The 26,986-nt window shown below is 44.8% G+C and overlaps 1 protein-coding gene across 3 annotated transcripts in view; it reads left to right on the forward strand.

Moving 5' to 3' along the window:
• Window positions 1-26,986, forward strand: part of LOC126190795 (venom dipeptidyl peptidase 4-like) — a 366,367-nt gene that overhangs the window by 216,447 nt on the left and 122,934 nt on the right. For all 3 annotated transcript variants that reach the window (XM_049931343.1, XM_049931345.1, XM_049931344.1), the window contains one exon: window positions 11,677-11,900. In XM_049931343.1, the coding sequence (XP_049787300.1) occupies window positions 11,677-11,900 (224 nt within the window). The remainder of the gene's footprint in view (window positions 1-11,676; window positions 11,901-26,986) is intronic.

Below are 26,986 nucleotides of genomic sequence, written 5' to 3' on the forward strand. Positions count from 1 at the left end.
TCCACAGGACTACATCCAGCATCTCTACGATCGTCTCCATGGGAGAATAGCAGCCTGCATTGCTGCGAAAGGTGGATATACACTGTACTAGTGCCGACATTGTGCATGCTCTGTTGCCTGTGTCTATGTGCCTGTGGTTCTGTCAGTGTGATCATGTGATGTATCTGACCCCAGGAATGTGTCAATAAAGTTTCCCCTTCCTGGGACAATGAATTCACGGTGTTCTTATTTCAATTTCCAGGGGTGTAACTTCTGTACCGATATTTCGGCTGCCAACCTTTCAGCCATTCTCAGGGTGAATCGTTTGCACGGGTTTTAACGCACTGTACACTGTGGAGTAAAGGCGCATACGTGAAAGAAAATACTGTTGGTAAAAAGAGTGTCAGTCATAGTCTAACAGAGAAACGAAGCAAGTGCAGAGCCAGCAAATCCACGGTGCTTGTGAAGTATTTGGTTCATTATTATGGATGGCATAAGTTGAAATGCCAGGCTGTGTCGACCTAGAACAATATTTACTTCGAGGGCGCAAACATGAAGTGAGAGGTTTCCATGATTTATCGAGCTGTAAACTCTCGTTCCGATTGATCAGGTTGTCTGACAATTGTATTTCCACAGATTCCTTAATCACTGAATCCTAGTAGGATGAGTCGGTGGAAAAGTAAGATACGGCCACAGACTCATCCTGCTAGGATTCGGTGATTAAGGAAGCTGTGGAAATACAATTGTCAGACAACCTGATCAATCGGAACGAGAGTTTACAGCTCGATAAATCATGAGTCTGTGGAATGATGAAGTATGAGTCTGTGGATTGGTCGGTGAAAATACTATTTTTAGTCGGTGCAGATTTGTTGGGCTGTAGTAGGCGAGTGCATCGCTGGTGTTTTTTTACAGTGCGTGTTGTTTGTCCTGTGTGCTTTTTATTACTCACAAGTTATTTCGTGCATACCCACCTTTCATAAAAGTGAATCATCCTTCTCAGAGCCCACAAGAGTTGCTGTTTTGGCCAGTGGAAGGAAGATCACATCCACTTTATCCTTCTTCACTATTCTTGCAATTTTGAAAGAAATATTTCTCACATACGGAAGAAAGGCCGTAGATTTTACAGCTCTTTCTTCTTGCTCTTCTTTTGCTTGGTCTGGTGTTTTAGCTTGAGGAGCTCCCTTAATTTGATGTTCTGTATATCCGTTCTTACAGAATATATCTTCTAGACTTATCAGTACCGGCCAGGGTGGCCGAGCGGTTCTAGGCGCTACAGTCTGGAAACGCGCGACCGCTACGGCCTCAGGTTCGAATCCTGCCTCGAGCATGGATGTGTGTGATGTCCTTAGGTTAGTTAGGTTTAAGTAGTTCTAAGTTCTAGGGGACTGATGACCTCAGAAGTTAAGTCCCATAGTGCTCAGAGCCCTTTGAACTCTGTAGTCTATCAACGTCGGACATTACATGAGTATACTTAAAAATTTAGTACACAGATAAGGCGCCTGAACACATGACTATCGAATGGTGGGAACGGAGAAATTTCTGGGTTTCCCAGTAAGTTAATTCATAAGTTCCTCAAAACGGCGATTTCGAAACTCGACTCACCAAGGCGACGGTTGGACGGAGGGGCACTGGTCTTCTCGCCAGCCACACGCTTGATGATGATGATGACGGTGTTTGGTATCTAGGGCACTCAACAGCGCGGTCATTAGCGCTCGTACACATTCCCAATTTGTACACAGCCCAATCAAGTCACTTTCATGAATGATGATGGAATGATGAGGACATTAAAACACGCAGTCCCCGGGCGGAGAAAATCCCCAACCCGGCCGATAATCGAACCTGGGACCCCGTGATACAGAGGTAGCAACGGTAGCCATTAGACCACGAGCTGCGGACCAGACACTTGAGGGGTCGGCACTAGCTGATGTTGACAAGGCTCTCTGCGAGTTTTCCGAACTCACGTCCTGCTATTTCTCGTTGAGGAGCGATTTCATCACGAGAATCACAAAATAAGTTCTGCGATATTTCGGCGACGTGCCACATAAAATAGAACCAACAACAGGCGAGAACGCTCTCTACATTACAAGCAGAAAACAAGACGCCGTATTGAACTCATGGTGGCCCACATACGATGAATTTTATTGGAATAACCTTACGACAATTGAAGCTTTTAGTACAAAACCATAGAAAATACGAGATGAGTACAGCTGGACTGTAAGCGTACCGTAATAGGATTAGGCACCACGATCTGGGACTGAAGTGAGGATTGGTAAAGAGTTCGCATTCCATTGAATCCAGAATTTTTTTCCATCTTCGCGTTTGCTGAAGTGTTGCGGGAAATTCCTGTAAAATTAACAGAATTAATTTCTCTAATATTTGATGTTATGTAAACTTAAGTGCACTTTCTGTCAGGGGTAAGTTTCTTCCTTCTGGAGAACTAACTTTTTAAGCTGATGTCCTTTTTGAGTGGTCCTGAATCTTATTACACGTTCACGGATACTGGAGTTTTTACTTATGTATACCACAGACAGAACAACACGACTAGCATATGGTCAAGAAATGAAATGTGCGTTTTAAGAGAGCTAACATAGAAATTCTCCGTGCGTCCATTTTGGTGAACAAACTGTATGGTTTGCGAGCCAAATAAAGCCAACATCTGCAGCTGGATAGCACTGAGAGCGCGTAATCACGGTAAGCAGCTAGTGGTGTGTGCCAACGATGCTGTGGTATACTCCATCTGCGTGCATGTCAACGGTAGCTGTCTCGCCCCTTGTACAGATGGCTTCAGCGTCTCCCCAGTAATGCCAACCTGTGCATGGGTGGGCAGAACTGCTCCTCGGCTGAATGCCTAAGCGACCACCGGCATTACCGCCCCTGGCAGATACGGACCTTTTGCTCTCGGAGGAAGCATACGGTGTGTGACTTCACGAGTTTACAAAACTGCTGAGAGACGCCCTTTCACTATCAGTGGTTGCAGTGCGTGGGAGGCCAAGTTGCTCAGTTGTCAGCAGTGTTTAGTAGACTCAGTTCGTGCCAGTATTTGGCTTCGCGACCAGCCGTCGCAACGATAGCATCCGCCATTCTGCGATCTGTGTGTTCGTTTCCACAGCCTTGAAAGGCACCAAGCATAGTCACGCTGAGTTTTTAACTGGTCATTCCCCGTAGTGCGCTCATAGCAAAACAGGCCGTGATTAACACGTAAAAACACACATCAAAAAAACTTTTGATCACCCCGGTTTCGCCCTTGCTCATGAAACCCACACATTGCATGTTGTACAACCGTACAGCGAGACCTTCAGAGGTGGTGGTTCAGATTTCTGAACACACCGGTACCTCTAATACCCAGTAGCACGTCCTCTTACATTGATACATGCCTGTATTCGTCGCGGCATACTATCCACAAGTTCATCAACGAACTGTTAGTCTAGATTGTCCCACTCCTCAACAGCGATTCGGCGTACATACCTCATAGTGGTTGGTGGGTCACGTCGTCCATAAACAGCCCTTTTCAATCTATCCCAGGCATGTTCGATACGGTTCATGTCTGGAGAACATGCTGGCCACTCTAGTTGAGCGATGCCGTTATCCTGAAGGAAGTAATTTACAAGATGTGCACGATGGGGGCGCGATTTGTCCATAAAGACGAATGCCTCGCCAATAAGCGGATATGGCTGCCCTATCTGTCGAAGGATGACATTCACGTATTGTACAGCCGTTATGGTGCCTTCGATTATCACCAGCGGCGTACGTCGGCCCCACCTAATGCCATCCGAAAACAGCAGGGAACCTCCACCATGCTGCACCGCGTTGCCTCCAAACACGTCTCCGACGATTGCCTCGTTGAAGCCATATGCGACACTCATCGGTGCAGAGAAGGTGATGCCAATCCTGAGCGGTCCATTCGGCACGTTGTTGGGACCATCTGTACTGCACTGAATGGTGTGGTTGCAAAGATGAACCTCGCCATGGACGTCGGGAGTGAAGCTGCGCATCATGCAGCATACTGCGCACAGTTTGAGTGGTAACACTATGTCCTGTGACTGCACTAAAAGCATTATTCAACTTGGTGGCGTTGCTGTCAGGGTTCCTCCGAGCCATAATCCGTGGGTAGCGGCCATCCACTGCATTATTAGCCGTTGGGCGGCCTCAGTGATGCATGTCATCGACAGTTGCTGTCTATCTGTATCTCCTCCATGTCCGAACAACATCGCTTTGGTTCTCTCCGAGACGCCTGGACGCTTCCCTTGTTGAGAGGCCTGTCTGGCACAAAGTAACAGTGCGGACGCGATTGAACCGCGGTATTGACCGTCTAGGCATGGTTGAACTACAGACAACACGAGCTGTGTACCTCCTTCCTGGTGGAATGAGTTGAAACTGATAAGCTGTCGGACCCCTTCCGTCTAATAGGCGCTGCTCATGCATGTTTTTTTTTTTTTTACTTCTTTGGGCATGTTTAGTGACATGTCGGAACAGTGAAAGGGACTGTGTCTGTGATAAAATATCCACAGTGAACATCTATCTTCAGGAGTTCTGGGAACTGGAGGGATGCAAAACTTTTTTTGATGTGTGTATATTGTTAGCACTGCGAGATACCAGCCTCACAGTTTTAGTAGTCTATGTCGTCCTGCCCCTGTCCGTGAGCTCGCAACATGTTTCTACTCACAGCTCTTTACCTTGAACTATGATTAGAGTCCCGAATCCGTCTCCCATTACCCAAGACGATCCTCTATGACCTGATCGCTTTCCCACATCTCCTCCTTTTCCTTGAGCACATCCGTATCACCAACTGTAGTCTCGATCCCCCTCACCCCTCGGCCTCTCCCTTCCTCTCCCCTCCCCACCTGCTGCTGCCCCTCTACTGATGTGTCCCACCCTCCCTGCATCTCCACACCCTCCACATCCTCTCCCAAAGAAACTTTCCGCGTCTCCCCATCCCGGATGATGTGCTCTGACATATTTATCTTTCGTTCCAAGTCTGATCCTGCTCATCCTCTCCCCTCCTTCCCAGGACTCCCTCTCCTTTGCCTCCACCATTGTTCCCTTCCCCACCCTCCCCATCTCCTGCCCCTTGGTGTGATACCGGCTCGCCACCCTTCCGCCCCTTCCTCGCTCCCCTCCTCCGCTGATCCCCTTCTCTCGCTGCTCTTTCCCTCCTCTCTGCCCTCCCCTTCCTTGGCAGGTCCTTCTAGTTTTAATCCAGTTGCTCTCTGCCATGTTTTTGTGGTCGTCATATGTTTTACACAAGTTCAGAGTGTGTTAAGTGTCGCCATTCCGTGTGGCTTTCATAACGGTGAATGTCGTTTTTTGTGCTCTTCATGCTGCCAATGTTTATGTGCTACGTCCTCGTCTAGTGTCATTTTAATTATATGTGGATTTTGCAGACGTGGTTCGTTAAACTGCTCCTTTTTAGTGTAATTTAACTCCAAATTTTCCCTTTCTCATGTGACAACGTTATATTCTACCCTGTATTGTTTGTATTTTATGTTTCTCCCGTGCTAGTTTCTACAGTCTCTTGGCTGAAGAACGGCGTATTGTGCCGCTGACAGTCCACCCCTACCCTCATAAGGCAGGGGTATGAAATAGCAATTAAGAAAAAAGGAAAGCTGCATTAAAACTTTCTCTAGAGACTGTATCTCTCTGTTCCTGTATCTGCAGCTTGGTCTACAGCAAACCTGCGGACCGTCTCGATAGCTGTGCCTCGTGACTGGGTGTTGTGTGATATCCTTAGGTTAGTTAGCTTTAAGTAGTTCTAAGTTCTAGGGCAGTGATGACAATAGATGTTAAGTCCCATAGAGCTCAGAGCCATTTGATCGTCTCGATAGTCCGAAATTGTGAATGTCTAGTCACGATCTGTTTATATTGGGACTACCTCTCATTTCAAGCTGTTAACGAGAATGCATCTGCTTTTGCTTTAGCTGACTGTTACAGGTCTGCAATCTCTCCCCATTCTTTTTATTAACCAATTAATTTGAATCATCAATCGTAATCCCTGCACTACGTGGGGATGAATCCGACGCCATCACGGCCCGAAGAGCAGTGGACAAGTAGGTGCGGTCCTTCTAATCTGATGGTGGCGAAGACGGTTGACAGACAAAATTATGTCTTTCATTTCAATGCCTCAGAAACCAGCAGGAACAAGCTATGTATTGTAGATGACAATAACAACACAGGCCTACGACAAAATATGCCTTGATTCCTTTTTGTCAGGTGTAAGCTTAACTTTACGATTTTTTATGTACTGAAGCCGTATCTGCCCTTAGTTTTTTCTCAGTGACATAAACATTTCTCACAGTGTGGTTCGTTACGAACTAGAAAAGTAGCAAAACATGTGTAAATGTAATGAAACCTTATGTAACTTCTCAGTAAGGAGAAATGTTTCATTGAACTGTGAGCATAAAAACACCTCTTTATTACCTTGGATGTATGTGTACATTCGCTGACATTCCTCTTCTCCTTAAAGCATCTAATACAGCTACGCTTCAAAGAATTGCCTGTTCAGCCTCTCAGTGAAGTGACCAGCGGTAGTCTCCCACCATAGTGGTATTCCAGCTGACAGCACCCCGTCTTCAGGCCACAAGTGGCCCATCGGGACCATCCGACCGCCGTGTCATCCTCAGGGGAGGATGCGGATAGGAGGGGCGTGTGGTCAGCACACTGCTCTCCCGGTCGTTATGATGGTTTTCTTTGATCGGAGCCGCTACTATTGGGTCGAGTAGCTCCTCAATTGGCATCACGAGGCTGAGTGCACCCCGAAAAATGGTAACAGCGCATGGCGGCTGGATGGTCACCCATCCAAGTGCCGGCCACGCCCGACAGCGCTTAACTTCGGTGATCTCACGGGAACCGGTGTATCCACTGCGGCAAGGCCGTTGCCTATTCCAGCTGACAGACGTTATCCAAATTCTCTCGAAAAGTAATGTTGCAGCTCATCAAACAGCCTAGCATACAGAATTTTTACATCTGGGCTAATGAAACTTCACTCATCGGGAAGGTATGTAATGTTATTTCTTCATTGCAAAATCGAGTTATATTTAAACAATAGGGCACGAAATAGAAAGCCTGAACAGCATAAACACTATTTGCTCCTGTGGATCACATTCAGATTTGGTCGAATTGTTCTGAGCGGTCCCAATTGGTTCCGCACTGTGCTTTGTCTGTTGGTTTTGCGTTTATATTTCTCAATTTTACTTTTCAGTAAGCTTTCTTTCTTTTAGACGCTGCACAAAAGAATTAAAGGGCCACTTTTTTAAACGCTGCCTCCTCCCCATTGCGACGCAGAACTGTGAAATTTGGCTCACAGTTGCCAATAGGGCACTGAGACGCTACCCTTGGGCCCTCAGACAGCAAGGTGTCGGGGATGCACAAAAAAAAAAAAAAAGGCCAGAGATTGGAAGGTCATGTGAGTTGTAAAGGAGATTAACGATGTCACACTGACACGAAATTTCAACAAAATTCATCCCAACGCGACTGTGGACGTGTCATATGACAGGAAGATCATCACCCGCTCCCTTAACTACATCTATTGCCTATTCTTGACGTCTCTGCGATGGAGATTAGTACCACAACGTCCAACATAGAAATCACACGGTTTTAATATGGGTGGCAGAGCAAAGTATTTCAAGCGCATGGTCACTGTGAATCGACGTAAAAAGGCCTTATGAGATGGCAAGAAGAGTTTCAATGAAACCACCCCCTCACTTGTGACATTCATTTAAACACATTTCGCGGTCGAAAACGACAGCTTCCAGTGCGATGTCCAACGAAACAAACTTCAAAGAAATGTTCAAATGTATGTGAAATCTTATGGGACTTAACTACTAAGGTCATCAGTCCCTAAGCTTACACACTACTTAACCTAAGTTATCCTAAGAACAAACAGACACACCCATGCCCGAGGGAGGACTCAAACCTCCGCCGGGACCAGCCGCACAGTCCATGACTGCAGCGTCTGAGACCGCTCTACAGTACTAGCATCAAGCACACCAGTACGTAGCATCAACAGGTTAGTGTTCATCACGAACGTGGTTTTGCAGTCAGTGCAGTGTTTACAAATGCGGAGTTGGCAGATGCCCATTTGATGTATGGATTAGCACGGGGCAATAGCCGTGGCGCGGTATCGAGACAGATTTCCAGAACGAAGGTGTCCCGACAGGAAGACGTTCGAAGCAATTGATCGGCGTCTTAGGGAGCACGGAACATTCCACCCTATGACTCGCGACTGGGGAAGACCTAGAACGACGAGGACACCTGCAATTGACGAGGCAATTCTTCGTGCAGTTGACGATAACCCTAATTTCAGCGTCAGAGAAGTTTCTGCCGTACAAGGTAACGACCACGTCACTGTATGGAGGGTGCTACGGGAGAACCAGTTGTTTCCGTACCATGTACAGCGTGTGCAGGCACTATCAGCAGCCGATTGGCCTCCACGGGTACACTTCTCCGAATTGTTCTCCCAACAATGTGTCAATCCTCATTTCAGTGCAAACGTTTTCTTTACGAATGAGGCTTCATTCCAACGTGATCAAATTGTAAATTTTCACATTCAACATGTGTGGGCTGACTAGAATCCGCACGCAATTGTGCAATCACGTCATCAACACAGATTTTCTGTGAACGTTTGGGTAGGCATTGTTCGTGATGTCTTGATTGGGCCCCATGTTCTTTCACCTACGCTCAATGGAGCACGTTATCATGATTTCATACGGGATACTCTACCTGTGCTGCTAGAACATGTGCCTTTACAAGTACGACACAACATATGGTTCATGCACGATGGAGCTCCTGCACATTTCGGTCGAAGTGTTCGTACGCTTCTCAACAACAGATTCGGTGACCGATGGATTGGTAGAGGCGGACCAATTCCATGGCCTCCACGCTCTGCTGACCTCAACCCTCTTGACTTTCATTTATGGGGGCATTTGAAAGCTCTTGTCTACGCAACCCCGGTACCAAATGTAGAGACTCTTCGTGCTAGTACTGTGGACGGCTGTGATACAATACGCCATTCTCCAGGGCTGCATCAGCGCATCAGGGATTCCATGCGACGGAGGGTGGATGCATGTATCCCCGCTAACGGAGGACATTTTGAACATTTGCTGTAAGAAAGTGTTTGAAGTCACGCTGGTACGTTCTGTTGCTGTGTGTTTCCATTCCATGATTAATGTGATTTGAAGAGAAGTAATAAAATGAGCTCTAACATGGAAAGTAAGCGTTTCCGGACACATGTCCACATAACATATTTTCTTTCTTTGTGTGTGAGGAATGTTTCCTGAAAGTTTGGCCGTACCTTTTTGTAACACCCTGTAGAATATAGGTGCTACCACATAATCCTTCAATATGACCGATTGTGGTCAATATTATGTGTGTATGGTAGCAGTGATGCCATCGCCTAGTCGTACACAACTATTTTTTTAACATAATTAATGGCAGTCAATCCATATAAGTATCACGGGAGGGGTAACGTCACCTTGCCACAATCTACTGGATACGAAGTTTTGGTTCAGACTAGCCGGATCAGTTTGAATTGATCTTACTCAATGACGTTTAAAGGTGTCCTTTGGAGCGTTGTTCGCCAAATCACATCATAATTTAACCATCTTCCCATAGTTTAGACTAGTTCTTTAAGTATATATCGACCTTTGTCGTTCACTAGTTTTAAGTGTGCTGACTGGAGCGATGTTCGCCAAGCCACACTTAAGCTTTAAGTATAATTCCACTGTCATTCCCTAAGTTCAATGGCAGTGATCACCAGTCCAAAATTATGATGGCAGTGTTCCACACACAGTTTTACAGTATGTGTGTGGATCACCTCCATGAAGACAAATTGAGTACCCCATTGTCGGCACATTATCCCCTACTTTAGTGTTTTCTGTAACTCATAACCATAGCTTCGTCATGAAGCTCAATCAGGCACGTGCATTAGTTTATTTTGACTTGATTCTAGACCATTTCAGGTCAAATATACTAATCTCGAATAATGACCATCTATATTATATCTTACAGACTTGTTCATAAGTTCATTCATGACCATTTGTGTGCCACGTCAATAAATAGGATGTTCATGCGTTGTAACCATAGCTAAGCGAATGCTTAACATTTACGTCCCAAAATTTTTTTTACACCTAGACATAATAATGACGATGTTGCCTTTATATTATCCTTCCACTCCTAAGTTCTTTAAGGTGATTAAACTTCGTGCTTAAGCACAAAAATTTCCTAGACAGGCCACACGTTGTAAGCACGTGATGTCTTCCTCATATCATGACCAACGAATACTTCATAAATGTTAAGACAGTCGAACTAAGTACGTTCTACACAGGATAACATACACGCCCTTTTCCTCGGCTGTACCTTTCTTTTATTTCACTTTACTAGTAAATTCAAGGTCAGTAGTTAGGTTCGCGTCTTGTCCCAACAAGTACCAATCACACAGTTTACGTGCAGGCGCAAGGTAGTGTGTCCGCCTAGGCGGGTCTCATGACGCTGCGATTAATTCTATTACAGCACTCGTGGCTGCCGCATCGCGGTCTCGAAGCGGGGCCAAGGCAGTTTCAGATAAGTTTTTGCAATCTGACGATAATTTATGGATTTGTAGAATGAGATTTTCACTCTGCAGCGGAGTGTTCGCTGATATGAAACTTCCTGACAGATAAAACTGTGTGCCGGACCGAGAGTGGAACTCGAGACCTTTGCCTTTCGCGGACAAGTGCTCTAGCAACTGAGCTACCCGAGCACGACTCACGCCCCGACCTCACAGCTGTACTTCTGCCAGTACCTCGTCTCCTACTTTCCAAACTTTACAGAAGCTCTCCTGCGAACCTTGCAGAACTAGCAATCCTGAAAGAAAGGTTGCTGCGGAGACATGGCTTAGCCACAGCCAGTTCTGCAAGGTTCGCAGGAGAGCTTCAGTAAAGTTTGGAAAGTAGGAGATGAGGTACTGGCAGAAGTAAAGCTGTGAGGACGGGGCGTGAGTCGTGCTTGGGTAGCTCAGTTGGTAGAGCACTTGCCCGCGAAAGGCAAAGGTCCCGAGTTCGAGTCACGGTCCGGCACACAGTTTTAATCTGCCAGGAAGTTTCATATGGATTTGTAGTTTTACCTTGACGATGTCCACTATGGACAAACGGTAGTTACTTTTATTCTGAAGAAGGTTGGGTTATCCCGACTGAAACCTAGGTGAATCTAGGTAAACCTTGCAACTGAGGCTGTTGGTTTAAAATTAAAATTTATATTTAATCAGTTGCTGACAGGGCCGCGAAATGTTTAAAATATTTAAGAAGTTACATTACTCAACATACTGGCCCATACAAACGATTCCACTGATATGACTTACGTCAGTGTAGCAGTCATATGACCACTGGTACCAGATCTGTACTACCTACAGCACTTCAAAACGGCCGGCCTGGTTGGCCGAGTGGTTCTAGGCGCTTCAGTCTGGAACCGCGCGACCGCTACGGTCGCAGGTTCGAATCCTGCCTCGGGCATGGATGTGTGTGATGTCCTTAGGTTAGTTAGGTTTAAGTAGTTCTAAGTTCTAGGGGACTGATGACCTCAGAAGTTAAATGTCATAGTGCTCAGAGCCATTTTTGAACTTCAAAACGACCAGTGTGCGCTTTTAATGGACTGTCAAATATTTTGTCTGGTGCGTTCACAGAGCAGTCGGTGTGCGGTTGTGTGAAGATTTTCGCGTGCGCCCTGCAGGTACTACCAGGCCACTGAGGAGGGACGGCCATCCACGCGGCAGGTGTTGGCCGTGGAGGAGGGTGGCGACCCGCGCTGCCTCAGCTGCGCCATGACCAGCCCAGAGGGCAACGCCTGCCAACGGGCCGACGCCTACTTCAGCGACGACTTCGAGTGGTTCGGCCTCTCGTACGTCGGGCCAGACCCGATTTTCACCTGGTTTCTGAACACTGCTGCCCTCAGTGGTGAGAACACCGGCTTAATTTACGTTTTGTATTAACACCACCTTCAGGCAAAACGGCGATGGTTCCAATTAATATCAGCTACCAGGAAATGAAAAGAATACATATCAACAATTATAATCTCGCAAGCTGGCAAACGGTGTTGAGGTTATTGACTCTTAGGTTGATATATATTGGGTTGGTCAAAAAATTTCGTGGCGTTCTTCCGTAAGTTTATTAAACTCAACAGATACACATAACACAGATTTGAATCATCAATAACACACTACTGGCCATTAAAATTGCTGCACCACAAAGATGACGTGCTACAGACTCGAAATTTAACCGACAGGAAGAAGATGCTGTGATATGCAAATGATTAGTTTTCAGAGCATTCACAAAAGGTTGGCGCCGGTGGCGACACCTACAATGTGCTGACATGAGGAAAGTTTCCAACCGATTTCTCATACACAAGCAGGAATTGACCGGAGTTGCCTGGTGAAACATTGTTGTGATGCCTCGTGTAAGAAGGAGAAATTCGTACGATCACGTTTCCGACTTTGAAAAAGGGTCGGATTGTAGCCTATCGCGATTGTGGTTTATCGTATCGCGACATTGCTGCTCGCGTTGGTCGAGATCCAATGACTGTAAGCAGAATATGGAATCGGTGGGTTCAGGAGGGCAATACGGAACGCCGTGCTGGATCTCAACGGCCTCGTACTACTAGCAGTCGAGATGACAGGCATCTTATCCGCATGGCTGTAACGGATCGTGCAGCCACGACTCGATCCCTGAGTCAACAGAGGGGGACGTTTGCAAGACAACAACCATCTGCACGTACATTTCGACGACGTTTGCAGAAGCATGGACTATCAGCTCGGAGACCATGGCTGCATCACAGACAGGAGCGCCTGAGATGGTGTACTCAACGACGAACCTGGGTGCACGAATGGCAAAACGTAATTTTTCGGATGAATCCAGGTTCTGTTTACAGCATCATGATGGTCGCATCCGTGTTTGGCGACATCGCGGTGAACGCACATTGGAAGCGTGTATTCGTCATCGCCATACTGGCGTATCACCCGGCCTGATGCTACGGGGTTCCATTGGTTACACGTCTCGGTCCCCTCTTGTTGGCACTGACGGCACTTTGAACAGTGGACGTTACATTTCAGATGTGTTACGACCCGTGGCTCTACCCTTCATTCGATCCCTGCGAAATCTTACATTTCAGCAGGATAATGCACGACAGCATGTTGCAGGTTCTGTACGGGCCTTTCTGTATACAGAAAATGTTCGACTGCTGCCCTGGCCAGCACATTCTCCAGATCTCTCACCAACTCAAAATGTCTGGTCAAGCAACTGGCTCGTCACAGTACGCCAGTCACTACTCTTGATGAACTGTGGTATCGTATTGAAGCTGCATGGGCAGTCGTAGCTGTACATGCCATCCAATCTCTGTTTGACTCAATGTCCAGGCGTATCAAGGTCGTTACTGTGGCCGGAGGTGGTTGTTCTGGGAACTGATTTCTCTGGATCTATGCACCCAAAATGCGTGAAAATGTTATCACATGTCAGTTCTAGTATAATATATTTCTCCAATGAATACCCATTTATCATCAGCATTTCTTCTTCGTGTAGCGATTTTAATGGCCAGTAGTGTATTTTCTCCTTCACTATTTACAACAGTCTGCCAACGCTGGAGTAACTTTTCGATTCAGCGACTGTAGAAATCACGTCATTTTGAGGCAGAGAACTCGTCGAGTCATGTTCGGAGCGTATTTTCATCCGGAAAGGAAGTTCCTTGAAGATTGATCGAAAGAGAACGGATGGGGTGAAAATCTGAGGGCGCGAGATTAGGTGAATAACATGGGTGCAGAATGACTTCCCAATCCAATTCCTGTACAGCGTTTTTGGTCAGTCCAGCAGAATGCGAACGTTCGTTATTGTGGAGCTGCAGCACTTCATGCAGTCTGCCTGGTCAGATCCCATCTGCAAGGCGTCTCAGATGTTGACAGTAAATGTCAGCTGTGATAAGCTCGGGGAAGCAATTCGTAGTACTCCACACCGTCGCTGTTCCATCAGATGCATAACGATATCTTTTGTGGATGCGCGCTGGTCTTTTGTACTCGAAGTTCCTGCTTTGTTTGGGCTCAACCAGTCCTCTCTTTTCCTTATGTTAGCATAAGGACACCATTTCTCACCACCAGTAACGATACAGGATAGGAATCGTCGGTGTTGTTGATGAGCCAGTTGATATCGGCAAGCAGACATGCACAGCTGACCACCCGCTGACTTTTGAGATTTTGACTTAGATTATGCAGTACCCGCATACGCGATTTCTCAACCTTCCGCACTGCCTGCAAATCTCGCACTATGGTGGAAGATCACAGCTTATTACATCTGCCAGTTCTCGAGTACCGTGATGCGGTCAGTGTAGATCAAAACGTTTAAACAATCTTCATCTGACCCCGAAGAACTTCCCGAACCTGGAGAATCATTAACGTCAAAACGATCCTCCTTAAAACGAGAAAAACATCACCTTGCCGTGCTCTGTTCAATGGCACCCTCCCCGTATGAGGCGCAATTTTTTCTATCTGCCTCTGCCTCACCCCTCCATTGAAGTCAAACAGAAAAATACGTTCTGGTTTTTCCATTTGGCGCTCCACTTGCTACCGACCACAGCTCCACCTCAGTATCTCCAAATCACAAAATGACAATATGTAAACACAAATAGCAATATTGAACTACAAATAAAAAACGCCAATCGAGAAATGAACCCATAGCAACCGGAACACCCCTAGCAAAACGTGTGGCCGAGCGGTTCTAGGCGCTTCAGCCTGTAACCGCACGACCGCTACGGTGGCAGGTTCGAATCCTGCCTCGGGCATGGATGTGTGTGATGTCCTTAGGTAATTGATTGGTGACTCCATGGAGTGCTGTGTGCACAATGACCATGTATGTTAAATTAAAAGGAAGGTCAGCGTTGGACGTAATATTGCTGTTTTATTTATGGCAAAATCGATTTTCAATCACATAGTGATCGTATTTTTGTCACTCTACGACAGCAAGGAATTTCATCTAATGCCTTTCGAAAAGTCGAAGAACACTAAACTAACCTGGGCGCCTTTGTCTACGGCGCTCTGCAGTTGACAGACTAACAGAACGTTATCTTCCATTATATTAGATTGGTGCATAGGAATTTGTTAACATCGAGTATAGATTTAAGAGTCAGGAAGTCGTTTCTGAAAGTATTTGTATGGAGTGTAGCCATGTATGGAAGTGAAACATGGACGATAACTAGTTTGGACAAGAAGAGAATAGAAGCTTTCGAAATGTGGTGATACAGAAGAATGCTGAAGATAAGGTGGGTAGATCACGCAACTAATGAGGAGGTATTGAATAGGATTGGGGAGAAGAGAAGTTTGTGGCACAACTTAACTAGAAGAAGGGATCGGTTGGTAGGACATGTTTTGAGGCATCAAGGGATCACAAATTTAGCATTGGAGGGCAGTGTGGAGGGTAAAAATCGTAGAGGGAGACCAAGAGATGAATACACTAAGCAGATTCAGAAGGATGTAGGTTGCAGTAGATACTGGGAGATGAAGAAGCTTGCACAGGATAGAGTAGCATGGAGAGCTGCATCAAACCAGTCTCAGGACTGAAGACCACAACAACAACAGTGATAGTCTTCAGTGCTGTGGTGTACAAATTAAATTGTGATCGCTTCTCAGCTTTGGTTAATGATAACTAGATACCAGTGCCTAAGAGTTTAATTTGTGCACCACTGCACTGAAGATGATCACTATGTGATTGAAAATCGATTTTGCCATCAATAACACATCAATATTTCGTCCAACGCTGACCTTCCTTTTAATATCCTTAGGTTAGTTAGATTGAAGTAGTTCTACGTTCTAGTGGACTGATGACCTCAGATGTTGAGTCCCATAGTGCTCAGAGCCATTTGAACCATTTGAACTTAGCAAAACAAATACGCTATGAACTTATGCACCAATCTAATATAATGGAAGATAACGTTCTGTTAGTCTGTCAACTGCAGAGCGCCGTAGACAAAGGCGCCCAGGTTAGTTTAGTGTTCTTCGACTTTTAGAAAGGCATTAGATGAAATTCCTTGCTGTCGTAGAGTGACAAAAATACGAGCGTACCGTGTATTGGACCAGATTTGTGGCTGGCGTCGGAACTTTCTAAGGCAGACAACTCGGTTATTCTTAATGCAACGGAATCGACGTAAGTAAAGGTAATTTCTTTGGTACTCCAAGTAAGTGTTTAAGAACCGCTGCCGTTTACAGTATAAAATATGTTTGTTTTAGCTTGAAACAACTAAATAAATCGAAAATGACACATCGTACAAAACAATGTCCTAGGTAAAAAGTTAACATTAGTCAAGGGAACATACGTCTGTGCTACAACTGGACACCTCCTAACCACCCGTCCTGCGTGGGTGGGGTCAATTTTGTATTTTCAAATGGGAACACTCCCCTTCCCCATTTGTATTGCGTATGTGGATTCTACACCAATAAATACTTACAGTTCACTCAAATCATTGTTTCCTGTAGTGGTAGAAGGCGCTGTAAACGACAAATATCAGGTGTGTCTATTTTTGCAGTTAAGAAGCGACGCATTTGATTCTACATTTCATTTACTATGTAAATGTAAACCTTTGTGTTCTAACGGTTGATACTGATGTTCAAACATTGGTTGAATGTTACAAATGTGGTAATATATTACTGATAAAATGGCTCGTCATTAACATTTCTGACAAATAACTTACTTGTATGGTAACGTAGTTTTCTGTTCCCTACGGCGTTGAATCTTGTGAGTCCCCAAACCATCGGAATGCATGATCCGGTGGCCGCCCTTGAAGCCCACTAAAAGGGTGAATAATTTCAATGTGTGCTTCCATCCAACCGCCGGAACTCTCGCGCTGGCCACTACGCAGCTATCGGCGGAATACTAACCACAACCGTTGTAAGAAGGTAAAATGTTCATGAAATGATAATGACAGGCGCAGCTGCCATGAATACTCAACGAAATCAAGCACCCGAATGGTGAGAGGCAAGGGGTCACCACTATCAAACATTCCTATGGGAACAGAAGAACATTACATCACTCTAAACGTAGTTTCCAACCAGCCATTGAAAGGATTATCCATATTATACTGTACAATGAAATTTGCAACACTAAAGTAAATTTCGAACATAAATATGAAAAATATGAACCGGTAGAACACAAAGGTCAACATTTACATCGTAAATGAAAGGTAGAATCAAATGTGTCGGTTCTTAACTGCAAAAGCAGGCACACTTAATATTTGTCGATTAAAGCGCTATATACGAGGGCTATCCACAAAGTACATTACGTTTTCGTTTGTGTCCGTTAGGGGCGGGGCTAGCGCGGCCATCTTGGTGTCATGGCATTCCGCCGCTCAGTCGGCATCCTGCCGTGCTAGTGAGAGGTTCGTGCTGTACTCCGTTGAGTTACTATGACAGTTTGAAATGTCAGCGTTAATTGAAAATGCCGCGAAGTGTGAAGTGCGTGCTGTAATTAGGTTTCTGACTGCAAAAAACTATACATCGATAGAAATCTACCGGCAGCTTTGTGAACTGTATGGGGACAACATAATCACTGAAGGTGGAGTGCGTCAATGGGTCATAAAATTTAAAAATGGCCGAACTAACGTTCACGACGAAGAGCGAAGTGGAAGACCCAGCATAGTAACTGCCGAACTTGTCGAAAAAGTCCATGCCGCGGTCCGTGAAAACCGTAATTTCACAATAACGGAACTCTCTATGAGTTTTCCACAAATTTCACGAAGTTTGTTGCACGAAATCATTACCGAAAAGCTTGGTTACCACAAGTTTTGTGCAAGATGGATACCAAAAATCTTGACAGAGATTCACAAAAATCAGCGAATGGCTGCAGCGTTAACGTTTTTGGACGCTTACGAGAAAGATGGCGACTCATTACTCGATCGCATCGTTACCGGTAACGAAACATGGGTTAAGCATGTGAACTGCGAGACAAAATTGCAGTCAATGAAGTGGGGGCACACAAATTCCCCCCAAAAACCCAAGAAATGCATGCAGACAATGTTGGCAAGGAAGGTGATGGCGACTGTCTTTTGGGACAGAAAAGGTGTGACTTTTGTGGATTTCCTGGAAAGAGGCACTACAATAAACTCTCAAAAGGTATTGCCAAACTATGCACAACCTCAGAAGAGCAATACAAAACAAGCGCAGGGGAAAGTTGGGCTCAAAGATCTTGTTGATTCACGACAACGCCCGGGCCCACACGGCAAATGCCACTCATGAAGTTCTCGAATCTTTTAAGTGGGAGTTGTTCCCTCATCCGCCATAAAGTACCGACCTGGCACCGAACCACTTCCACTTATTCCCAGCAATGAAGAAGTGGTTGGCTATGCAGCGTTTTGATGACGACGCGCAGCTTCAAGAAGATGTAACCACGTGGTTGAAGGCGCAGGCGGCCGAATTTTACGACGAAGGAATATCCAAGCTCGTCCATCGCTACGATAAGTGCCTTAATTTAAATGGCAACTATGTAGAAAAGTAGTATTTAAGTGTGGCTTTCATCTGTATATAATAAAAAAATTCCAATACTTTATTTATTTCTAATTCGAAAATGTAATGTACTTTGTGGATAGCCCTCGTACAACGAATAGAAAACAGTGGTTGAATTAACTGTACTTATTTTCTGGCATAGAATCCGAGTATGCAATGAAAATGGAAGGTTCCCATTTGAAAATGCAAAGTTGATCCCACCCATGCAGGAGGGGTGCTTAGGAGACACTCAGCTGTAGCACAAACAGATATCCCCATTAGTAATATTAACTTTTCACTTAGATATTTAGTTGACTCAAGTGAAAACAAGCACTCGTTATATGAATAATGTAATTCAGGAATGTCCAAGAGTTCTGCATGGGTCTAGTGCACTCGCCACCTGACTGCACACTTTCGCCACCATCACATCACGTTGTCTGTGCAGGAGGGAGGGGAAGAGAGGAGAAATACAAACGTATTGCATTTAGATGGAACGCTGATCATCTCACATGCGGCTTAGTCTCACATTTCGTAACAACATAGGTCACAAACAAACAAAATGTTCGGTGTTATTTAATTATTTTTGGTGCGCTGAGGACGGAATAAAATGTATGTCTGCTTACGGACAGACGCAGACAGAATCTCAGATAATTGTTACTTCAGTTGCTACGTAATCGTGACTGTTTCTGTAGTTTCATAATCGAAAGAAACGTTTCTAACGCATATGTTGATCGAAACATTGGATCACGTTTGGAGCCTCATTATGGAGACGTAGAAACTTTTCCCGAGGAAAACAACGTGGGACTACTGGAAAGTTTTATCGGAAAAGAATTAGTCGTCCAAACGGGAACTGCACCGAACATCGATCGGTTCTATTTGTATGCGTAGGCCTACGTGGGAAATTTCAACTGAAATGGCAAATGGTCTCGAAAACAGCTCAAACACAGGTTTTAGACTGGCAGTGTTCTCAAGACATTTAGAAAACTATTCCTGCAATTCTTTCAATGCCACAACGAATTCTTCAAAATTCGCGTTTTCTTGAACAACAGTGAGCTTTAGAAATGCTTCAAATGGCTCTAAGAACTATGAGACTTAACATCTGAGGTCATCAGTCCCCTAGAACTTAGAACTACTTAAATCTAACTAATCTAAGAACATCACACACATCCATGCCCGAGGCAGGACTCGAACCTGCGAGCGTAGCAGCCGCGTGGTTCCGGACTGAAGCGCCTAGAACCGCTCGACCACAGCTTTAGAAACTGGATGGATTTTTTGTCAGTGGTTGCCCCTACCACAGTTCTCTATAAATGCATCGTTACCAAATCAGAAATAAGTCGTTTCTCTTCTTGCAGCGTCTTGCTGTGGGGCGGTCAAGAACACCTGAAGTGAGACGTCTGCATTCCATTCTGGGTGCTTTAACTTTCGTTCCTGCTTTCCTTTTTGCTAAAACTCCACAATTACGGGTTTTAAATCAAAAAATCGTTCCAGGCATGCCTCTTGACTTAACCATCGCTTTTATTTATTCTCGAATCAGAAACATACAAATTTACAGTAGCCATACAGATCAATAAATATGTACATATATATACACAAACTGTATTTATATTACATGTGCCCAGTACTTTGCAACCTCCAAGGCGCTTGGAGTGGCTTGCAGGAGATCAATCTTCGTGCAGGATGTAGGGCACAAAAGGCACTGGAGCATGTGACTTGTGTTTTGTTCTTGTCCACAATCACAGGACGTATCTTCTGTTATGAAGCCCCATCTCTTCAGGTTGTCTCTGGATCGTCCAACTCCTGATCCTAATCTGTTTAAAGATTTCCTCACCAGCCAGATTTCTCTGGCGGCTGATCCTTTCACACCAGAAACATCATCTTGGTCCTTTTCAGGACCACAGTTGACCATCATATCGATGAATATGGAAGGTATATCATCACCAAAAGAAGAAACCACCGTTCATTGCTGTACTATAAAACGTCTCCATACTCTTCGTTCAGTTCCATCAAAATATGTTGCAACTCACGATGTAATAATGCGTGCAACGTCAGAAAATTTACTATTTGTACGACTGATTTCATCACGTGCTCCGTGCCTGCTAATTCAACACAAAGTGCTACTTGGTGTACAGGACAATGGATCCTGTTCAAATTGTCTGTCGAGCGACGTAAACTTTTCTTCTTTCTTAGAACTAAACTAAACTAAACTAAATCTTTAAATTCTTTCTGCCTTGTGTTTTAATGCTGTTCTACAGAAAATCTGCAGTATCTGTCGATTATGCGATTGCGTGATAGATACTGAGAATTCTCATCCTTCCACTCTGCCATTCCCTTTCATATTTTAAAGTTTTTGGGCAAATGCATGACCCGTACTGTGCTGTCTTACAGTGCACTTATTGACTACCGTTTTCGATCATATACTATCTTCACAGTGGAAAAATATCTATTGTGGCAGCTTCACATGGCATACACGCTATTTAATCAGGAAAGTATACGCCATTGGTGACATGAAAACGTAAGAAAAGGATACTTCATGCCACAATACAAGCTTAACCGTGCAGAAAGCTATACTGAAAACGCGAAAATCTGTTTTCAATGTTGTTTTCAGGTTGGTTTATACCACGAATAAATAGCGAAGGATAAATGGAGGTGTGTGCAGAAGTGCAGAAGTGAAGAAAGTCGTGCCGTTCGCAAAATGTCGCACCAAAAGCCGAATGAAACCGTGTTGCAACGCACTTCTCAATGAAATGCCGCGCTGTACCGAGTAGTTCCGAGAACTACCTAACAAAGCCGAGACGTGCCGACACAGGACGAGCATTGGACCGCACGCATGCAGCTCGCCGTGCATGCGTGAAGTTTTGCACTTTGTGGCCAACACTGATGGACAACGTCGAAAGCTCCAGGACGAAATTTTGTGTACAGGAAGGTGGTAATGCCGGAAGACGGTAGCAAAATGTAGGAAGACATGTGGAGATTGATGACTGGGACAAGTACTTACAGTTCACCCTGAACGTAAACGAATGTAACACGTTGTTCGAAAACAGTCAAAGAGATACATTACTGTTCGATCACACCATTGGTGAAAACTCGCTATTGACAGTAACAACTGTAAAATACGTGGAGTAACCGTGTGGAGCTATGGCCACATAAAGTTAATCGAAGGAAAAGCACATATCAGGATGGAATTCGTTGCTTGAACTTAAGGAGACATAACTCACCCACAAAATAAGCGCCTTAAAACAGTTGTCTGAGGTGGTTTTTGAGTATTGTTTATGAGTCTGGGATCCTTACCAAGTAGGATTAACTGAAAAGAGAGATAAGGGGATGTCAACAAATACCAGTGATAGTCACTACGAAAGGGTGTAGTGTGTCACGGACAGGATTGCTGCTGAAATTCGGAGAGCGTATGTCCGAGGTAGACGCAGGTAACATATTACTTCCTCCCACACCATGTCTGACGAAATAATCAGGACAGGAAAACCAGAGAAATTAGAGCTCATACCGAAGTTTATAGAGAGCCGTTGTTCCCATCCACAATTCGCGAATAAAACAGGAAAGGGCAAAATGGTAGCGGTTCCAGGGGTACCCTCCGTCACACACAGTTTGCAAAGCGTAATGTAGATATAGAATGTGTGGGAAGAGAAAAGAGAGGAGTGCACGAGATTCCTGTGCTTCATTAAAATAATTGCTTAAAGATATACAGAAATACGGAATTGAAAGAGTCTGTGCTTCACAGATCTACATTGACAGCAAGGAATATCGTAACACCAAGGAGTTGTGCGTTGTAGACGAAAGTTGGTAGCCGTGTTTCTATATCTGAAAGATGATGTCTGTTCAAATTTCATGCCCAGATACCACTATTGTAGCCCAGTAAACTGACATCCGGCACCTGTAAAACACAATGCATGCACCTTTGCATTGTTGTATTCAACATTCAGGTTGTTAATGTACCGGTTGTTAATGTACCAGCATGTCACATCTGCAATGGCTTATCTCTCGTTCGCATTTGCCTGTGATCTTGCTATGTTAATAAGCTAAATATGTTACCTAGATAGATATATTCTCGAAAGTTCATTACTCTACATTAATTAATTTTTGGTGTTGCGATTTTTATCTGTCAATGTACGTAGAAAAAGATTTTACTGAGCGGTATCAGATGAGCCGATGAAATTACAGAGAATGGCGGAAAGCAAACATGGATCTGAGGAATGGTATCAAAGACTCGTTTGAAATTGGAAGAGGATTAAGACGGTTTTGTTATCTTCCACAAACTCTGTTTATAATGCAGTAAAATTTCTGTAATTCGAGCCCCAGCAATCCGATCTTCCGTTTAATCTAAGTTGCATGACAGATGACTACCACGTTAAGAATATGAAAAGAATATCACTGATGAAAATACGCAGGGCGTGGGTGTGATGGGCGGCCGAGATGCACGCGCACACATTTTTTACGATCGTGCCCACTTTAGCCACTATTGTTTCACTCACTGCCAATCAGCTATTTTCTGCTCAGTCTCAGTACGGTTTATATGGGTAGATGGGTCATGTTACACAATTATTATTGTTTCTGCCATTTTAGATTAGTTCAGTCCTAGTGGACCATTACCAGTAACATCTGTGCCACAGCATAAAATCCTGAGTGGAGGGGGCAGGACCCTGCGGTGTAAAAGAAGTTACGTTATACAGAATGTATCAGCACTTGTAACCAATAATGGAGGCATTCATCAATCAACAGCCGAAGGTTGGCATTACTGAGGGGAGTGATACTCGAAGGGGAGCATGCAATATCTGAATGCAAGAACGATGATGGAAACGTATCATGTACCACATATAAAAAAATGCTGGGCAGCCTGGATCTGTATATGAGTAAATATTTCTGCATGATGGATTTAAAGTGGAGTATCAACAATTGGAAATGGTTTCAGAAAACCACCTGAAGACTCCTTTTATGTTCCATGACACAACGAATATCAACAAATGCTTACGGATGCTTAAGAATGTGCCAGCCATATTCCAGAGATTATTAGAGGGAGTGATAACGGTATTAAAAGTGACATGACGATATTTTTGTGTTTTCTAAAGACCTAGAGCAGCACGCTCAACGGCTGGAGGAAGCGTTTAAGAGCTTGCATTTGGTGTGGTTAACATTATGTATTGAAAAATATCACTTTGTGTTCACAGAGGTAAACTATACAGGGTCTCTCTCCTAAGAGTCGTCAGGAGCAGTTTCATTAGTGTTTCAGTACGTATTTGCAATTTCGTTTTGGCGTTGTGTAGCTGGGGTCAGCCTAACAAAATCATCGTGTCTTTCATGCGGTGCCCAGTGTCGACGGAAAGGGTCGGTTTCTACATCTACATCTACATCTACATTTATATTCCGCAAATCACCCAACGGTGTGTGGCGGAGGGCACTTTACGTGCCACTGTCATTACCTCCCTTTCCTGTTCCAGTCGCGTATGGTTCGCGGGAAGAACGACTGTCTGAAAGCCTCCGTGCGCGCTCTAATCTGTATAATTTTACATTCGTGATCTCCTCGGGAGGTATAAGTAGGGGGAAGCACTATATTCGATACCTCATCCAGAAATGCACCCTCTCGAAACCTGGCGAGCAAGCTACACCGCGATGCAGAGCACCTCTCTTGCAGAGTCTGCCACTTGAGTTTGTTAAACATCTCCGTAACGCTATCACGGTTACCAAATAACCCTGTGACGAAACGCGCCGCTCTTCTTTGGATCTTCTCTATCTCCTCCGTCAACCCGATCTGGTACGGATCTCACACTGGTGAGCAATACTCAAGTATAGGTCGAACGAGTGTTTTGTAAGCCACCTCCTTTGTTGATGGACTACATTTTCTAAGGACTCTCCCAATGAATCTCAACCTGGTACCCGCCTTACCAACAATTAATTTTATATGATCATTCCACTTCAAATCGTTCCGCACGCATACTCCCAGATATTTTACAGAAGTAACAGCTACCAGTGTTTGTTCCGCTATCATATAATCATACAATAAAGGATCCTTCTTTCTATGTATTCGCAGTACATTACATTTGTCTATGTTAAGGGTCAGTTGCCACTCCCTGCACCAAGTGCCTATCCGCTGCAGATCTTCCTGCATTTCGCTACAATTTTCTAATGCTGCAACTTCTCTGTATACTACAGCATCATCCGCGAAAAGCCGCATGGAACTTCCGACACTATCTACTAGGTCATTTATATATATTGTGAAAAGCAATGGTCCCATAACACTCCACTGTGGCACGCCAGAGGTTACTTTAACGTCTGTAGACGTCTCTCCATTGATAACAACATGCTGTGTTCTGTTTGCTAAAAACTCTTCAATCCAGCCACACAGCTGGTCTGATATTCCGTAGGCTCTTACTTTGTTTATCAGGCGACAGTGCGGAACTGTATCGAACGCCTTCCGGAAGTCAAGAAAAATAGCATCTACCTGGGAGCCTGTATCTAATATTTTCTGGGTCTCATGAACAAATAAAGCGAGTTGGGTCTCACACGATCGCTGTTTCCGGAATCCATGTTGATTCCTACATAGTAGATTCTCGGTTTCCAAAAACGACATGATCCTCGAGCAAAAAACATGTTCTAAAATTCTACAACAGATCGACGTCAGAGATATAGGTCTATAGTTTCGCGCATCTGCCCGACGACCCTTCTTGAAGACTGGGACTACCTGTGCTCTTTTCCAATCATTTGGAAACTTCCGTTCCTCTAGAGACTTGCGGTACACGGCTGTTAGAAGGGGGGCAAGTTCTTTCGCGTACTCTGTGTAGAATCGAATTGGTATCCCGTCAGGTCCAGTGGACTTTCCTCTGTTGAGTGATTCCAGTTGCTTTTCTATTCCTTGGACACTTATTTCGATGTCAGCCATTTTTTCGTTTGTGCGAGGATTTAGAGAAGGAACTGCAGTGCGGTCTTCCTCTGTGAAACAGCTTCGGAAAAAGGTGTTTAGTATTTCAGCTTTACGCGTGTCATCCTCTGTTTCAATGCCTTCATCATCCCGGGGTGTCTGGATATGCTGTTTCCAGCCACTTACTGATTTAACGTAAGACCAGAACTTCCTAGGATTTTCTGTCAAGTCGGTACATAGAATTTTACTTTCGAATTCACTCAACGCTTCACGCATAGCCCTCCTTACGCTAACTTTGACATCGTTTAGCTTCTGTTTGTCTGAGAGGTTTTGGCTGCGTTTAAACTTGGAGTGAAGCTCTCTTTGCCTTCGCAGTAGTTTTCTAACTTTGTTGTTGTACCACGGTGGGTTTTTCCCGTCCCTCACAGTTTTACTCGGCACGTACCTGTCTAAAACGCATTTTACGATTGCCTTGAACTTTTTCCATAAACACTCAACATTGTCAGTGTCGGAACAGAAATTTTCGTTTTGATCTGTTAGGTAGTCTGAAATCTGCCTTCTATTACTCTTGCTAAACAGATAAACCTTCCTCCCTTTTTTATATTCCTATTAACTTCCATATTCAGGGATGCTGCAACGGCCTTATGATCACTGATTCCCTGTTCTGCACATACAGAGTCGAAAAGTTCGGGTCTGCTTGTTATCAGAAGGTCCAAGATGTTATCTCCACGAGTCGATTCTCTGTTTAATTGCTCGAGGTAATTTTCGGATAGTGCACTCAGTATAATGTCACTCGATGCTCTGTCCCTACCACCCGTCCTAAACATCTGAGTGTCCCAGTCTATATCTGGTAAATTGAAATCTCCACCCAAGACTATAACATGCTGAGAAACTTTATGTGAAATGTATTCCAAATTTTCTCTCAGTTGTTCTGCCAATAATGCTGCTGAGTCCGGAGGTCGGTAAAAGGAGCCAATTATTAACCCAGCTCGGTTGTTGAGTGTAACCTCCACCCATAATAATTCACAGGAAAATCCACTTCTACTTCACTACAGGATAAACTACTACTAACAGTGACGAACACTCCACCACCGGTTGCATGCAATGTATCCTTTCTAAACACCGTCTGTACCTTTGTAAAAATTTCGGCAGAATTTATCTCTTGCTTCAGCTAGCATTCTGTACCTATAACGATTTCAGCTTCGGTGCTTTCTATCAGCGCTTGAAGTTCCGGTACTTTACCAACGCAGCTTCGACAGTTTACAATTACAATACCGATTGCTGCTTGGTCCCCGCATGTCCTGACTTTGCCCCGTACCCGTTGAGGCTGTTGCCCTTTCTGTACTTGCCCAAGGCCATCTAACCTAAAAAACCGCCCAGCCCACGCCACACAACCCCTGCTACCCGTGTAGCCGCTTGTTGCGTGTAGTGGACTCCTGACCTATCCAGCGGAACCCGAAACCCCACCACCCTATGGCGCAAGTCGAGGAATCTGCAGCCCACACGGTCGCAGAACCGTCTCAGCCTCTGATTCAGACCCTCCACTCGGCTCTGTACCAAAGGTCCGCAGTCAGTCCTGTCGACGATGCTGCAGATGGTGAGCTCTGCTTTCATCCCGCTAGCGAGACTGGCAGTCTTCACCAAATCAGATAGCCGCCGGAAGCCAG

Source organism: Schistocerca cancellata, chromosome 6 (assembly GCF_023864275.1).
Source record: "Schistocerca cancellata isolate TAMUIC-IGC-003103 chromosome 6, iqSchCanc2.1, whole genome shotgun sequence".
Taxonomy (NCBI): domain Eukaryota; kingdom Metazoa; phylum Arthropoda; class Insecta; order Orthoptera; family Acrididae; genus Schistocerca; species Schistocerca cancellata.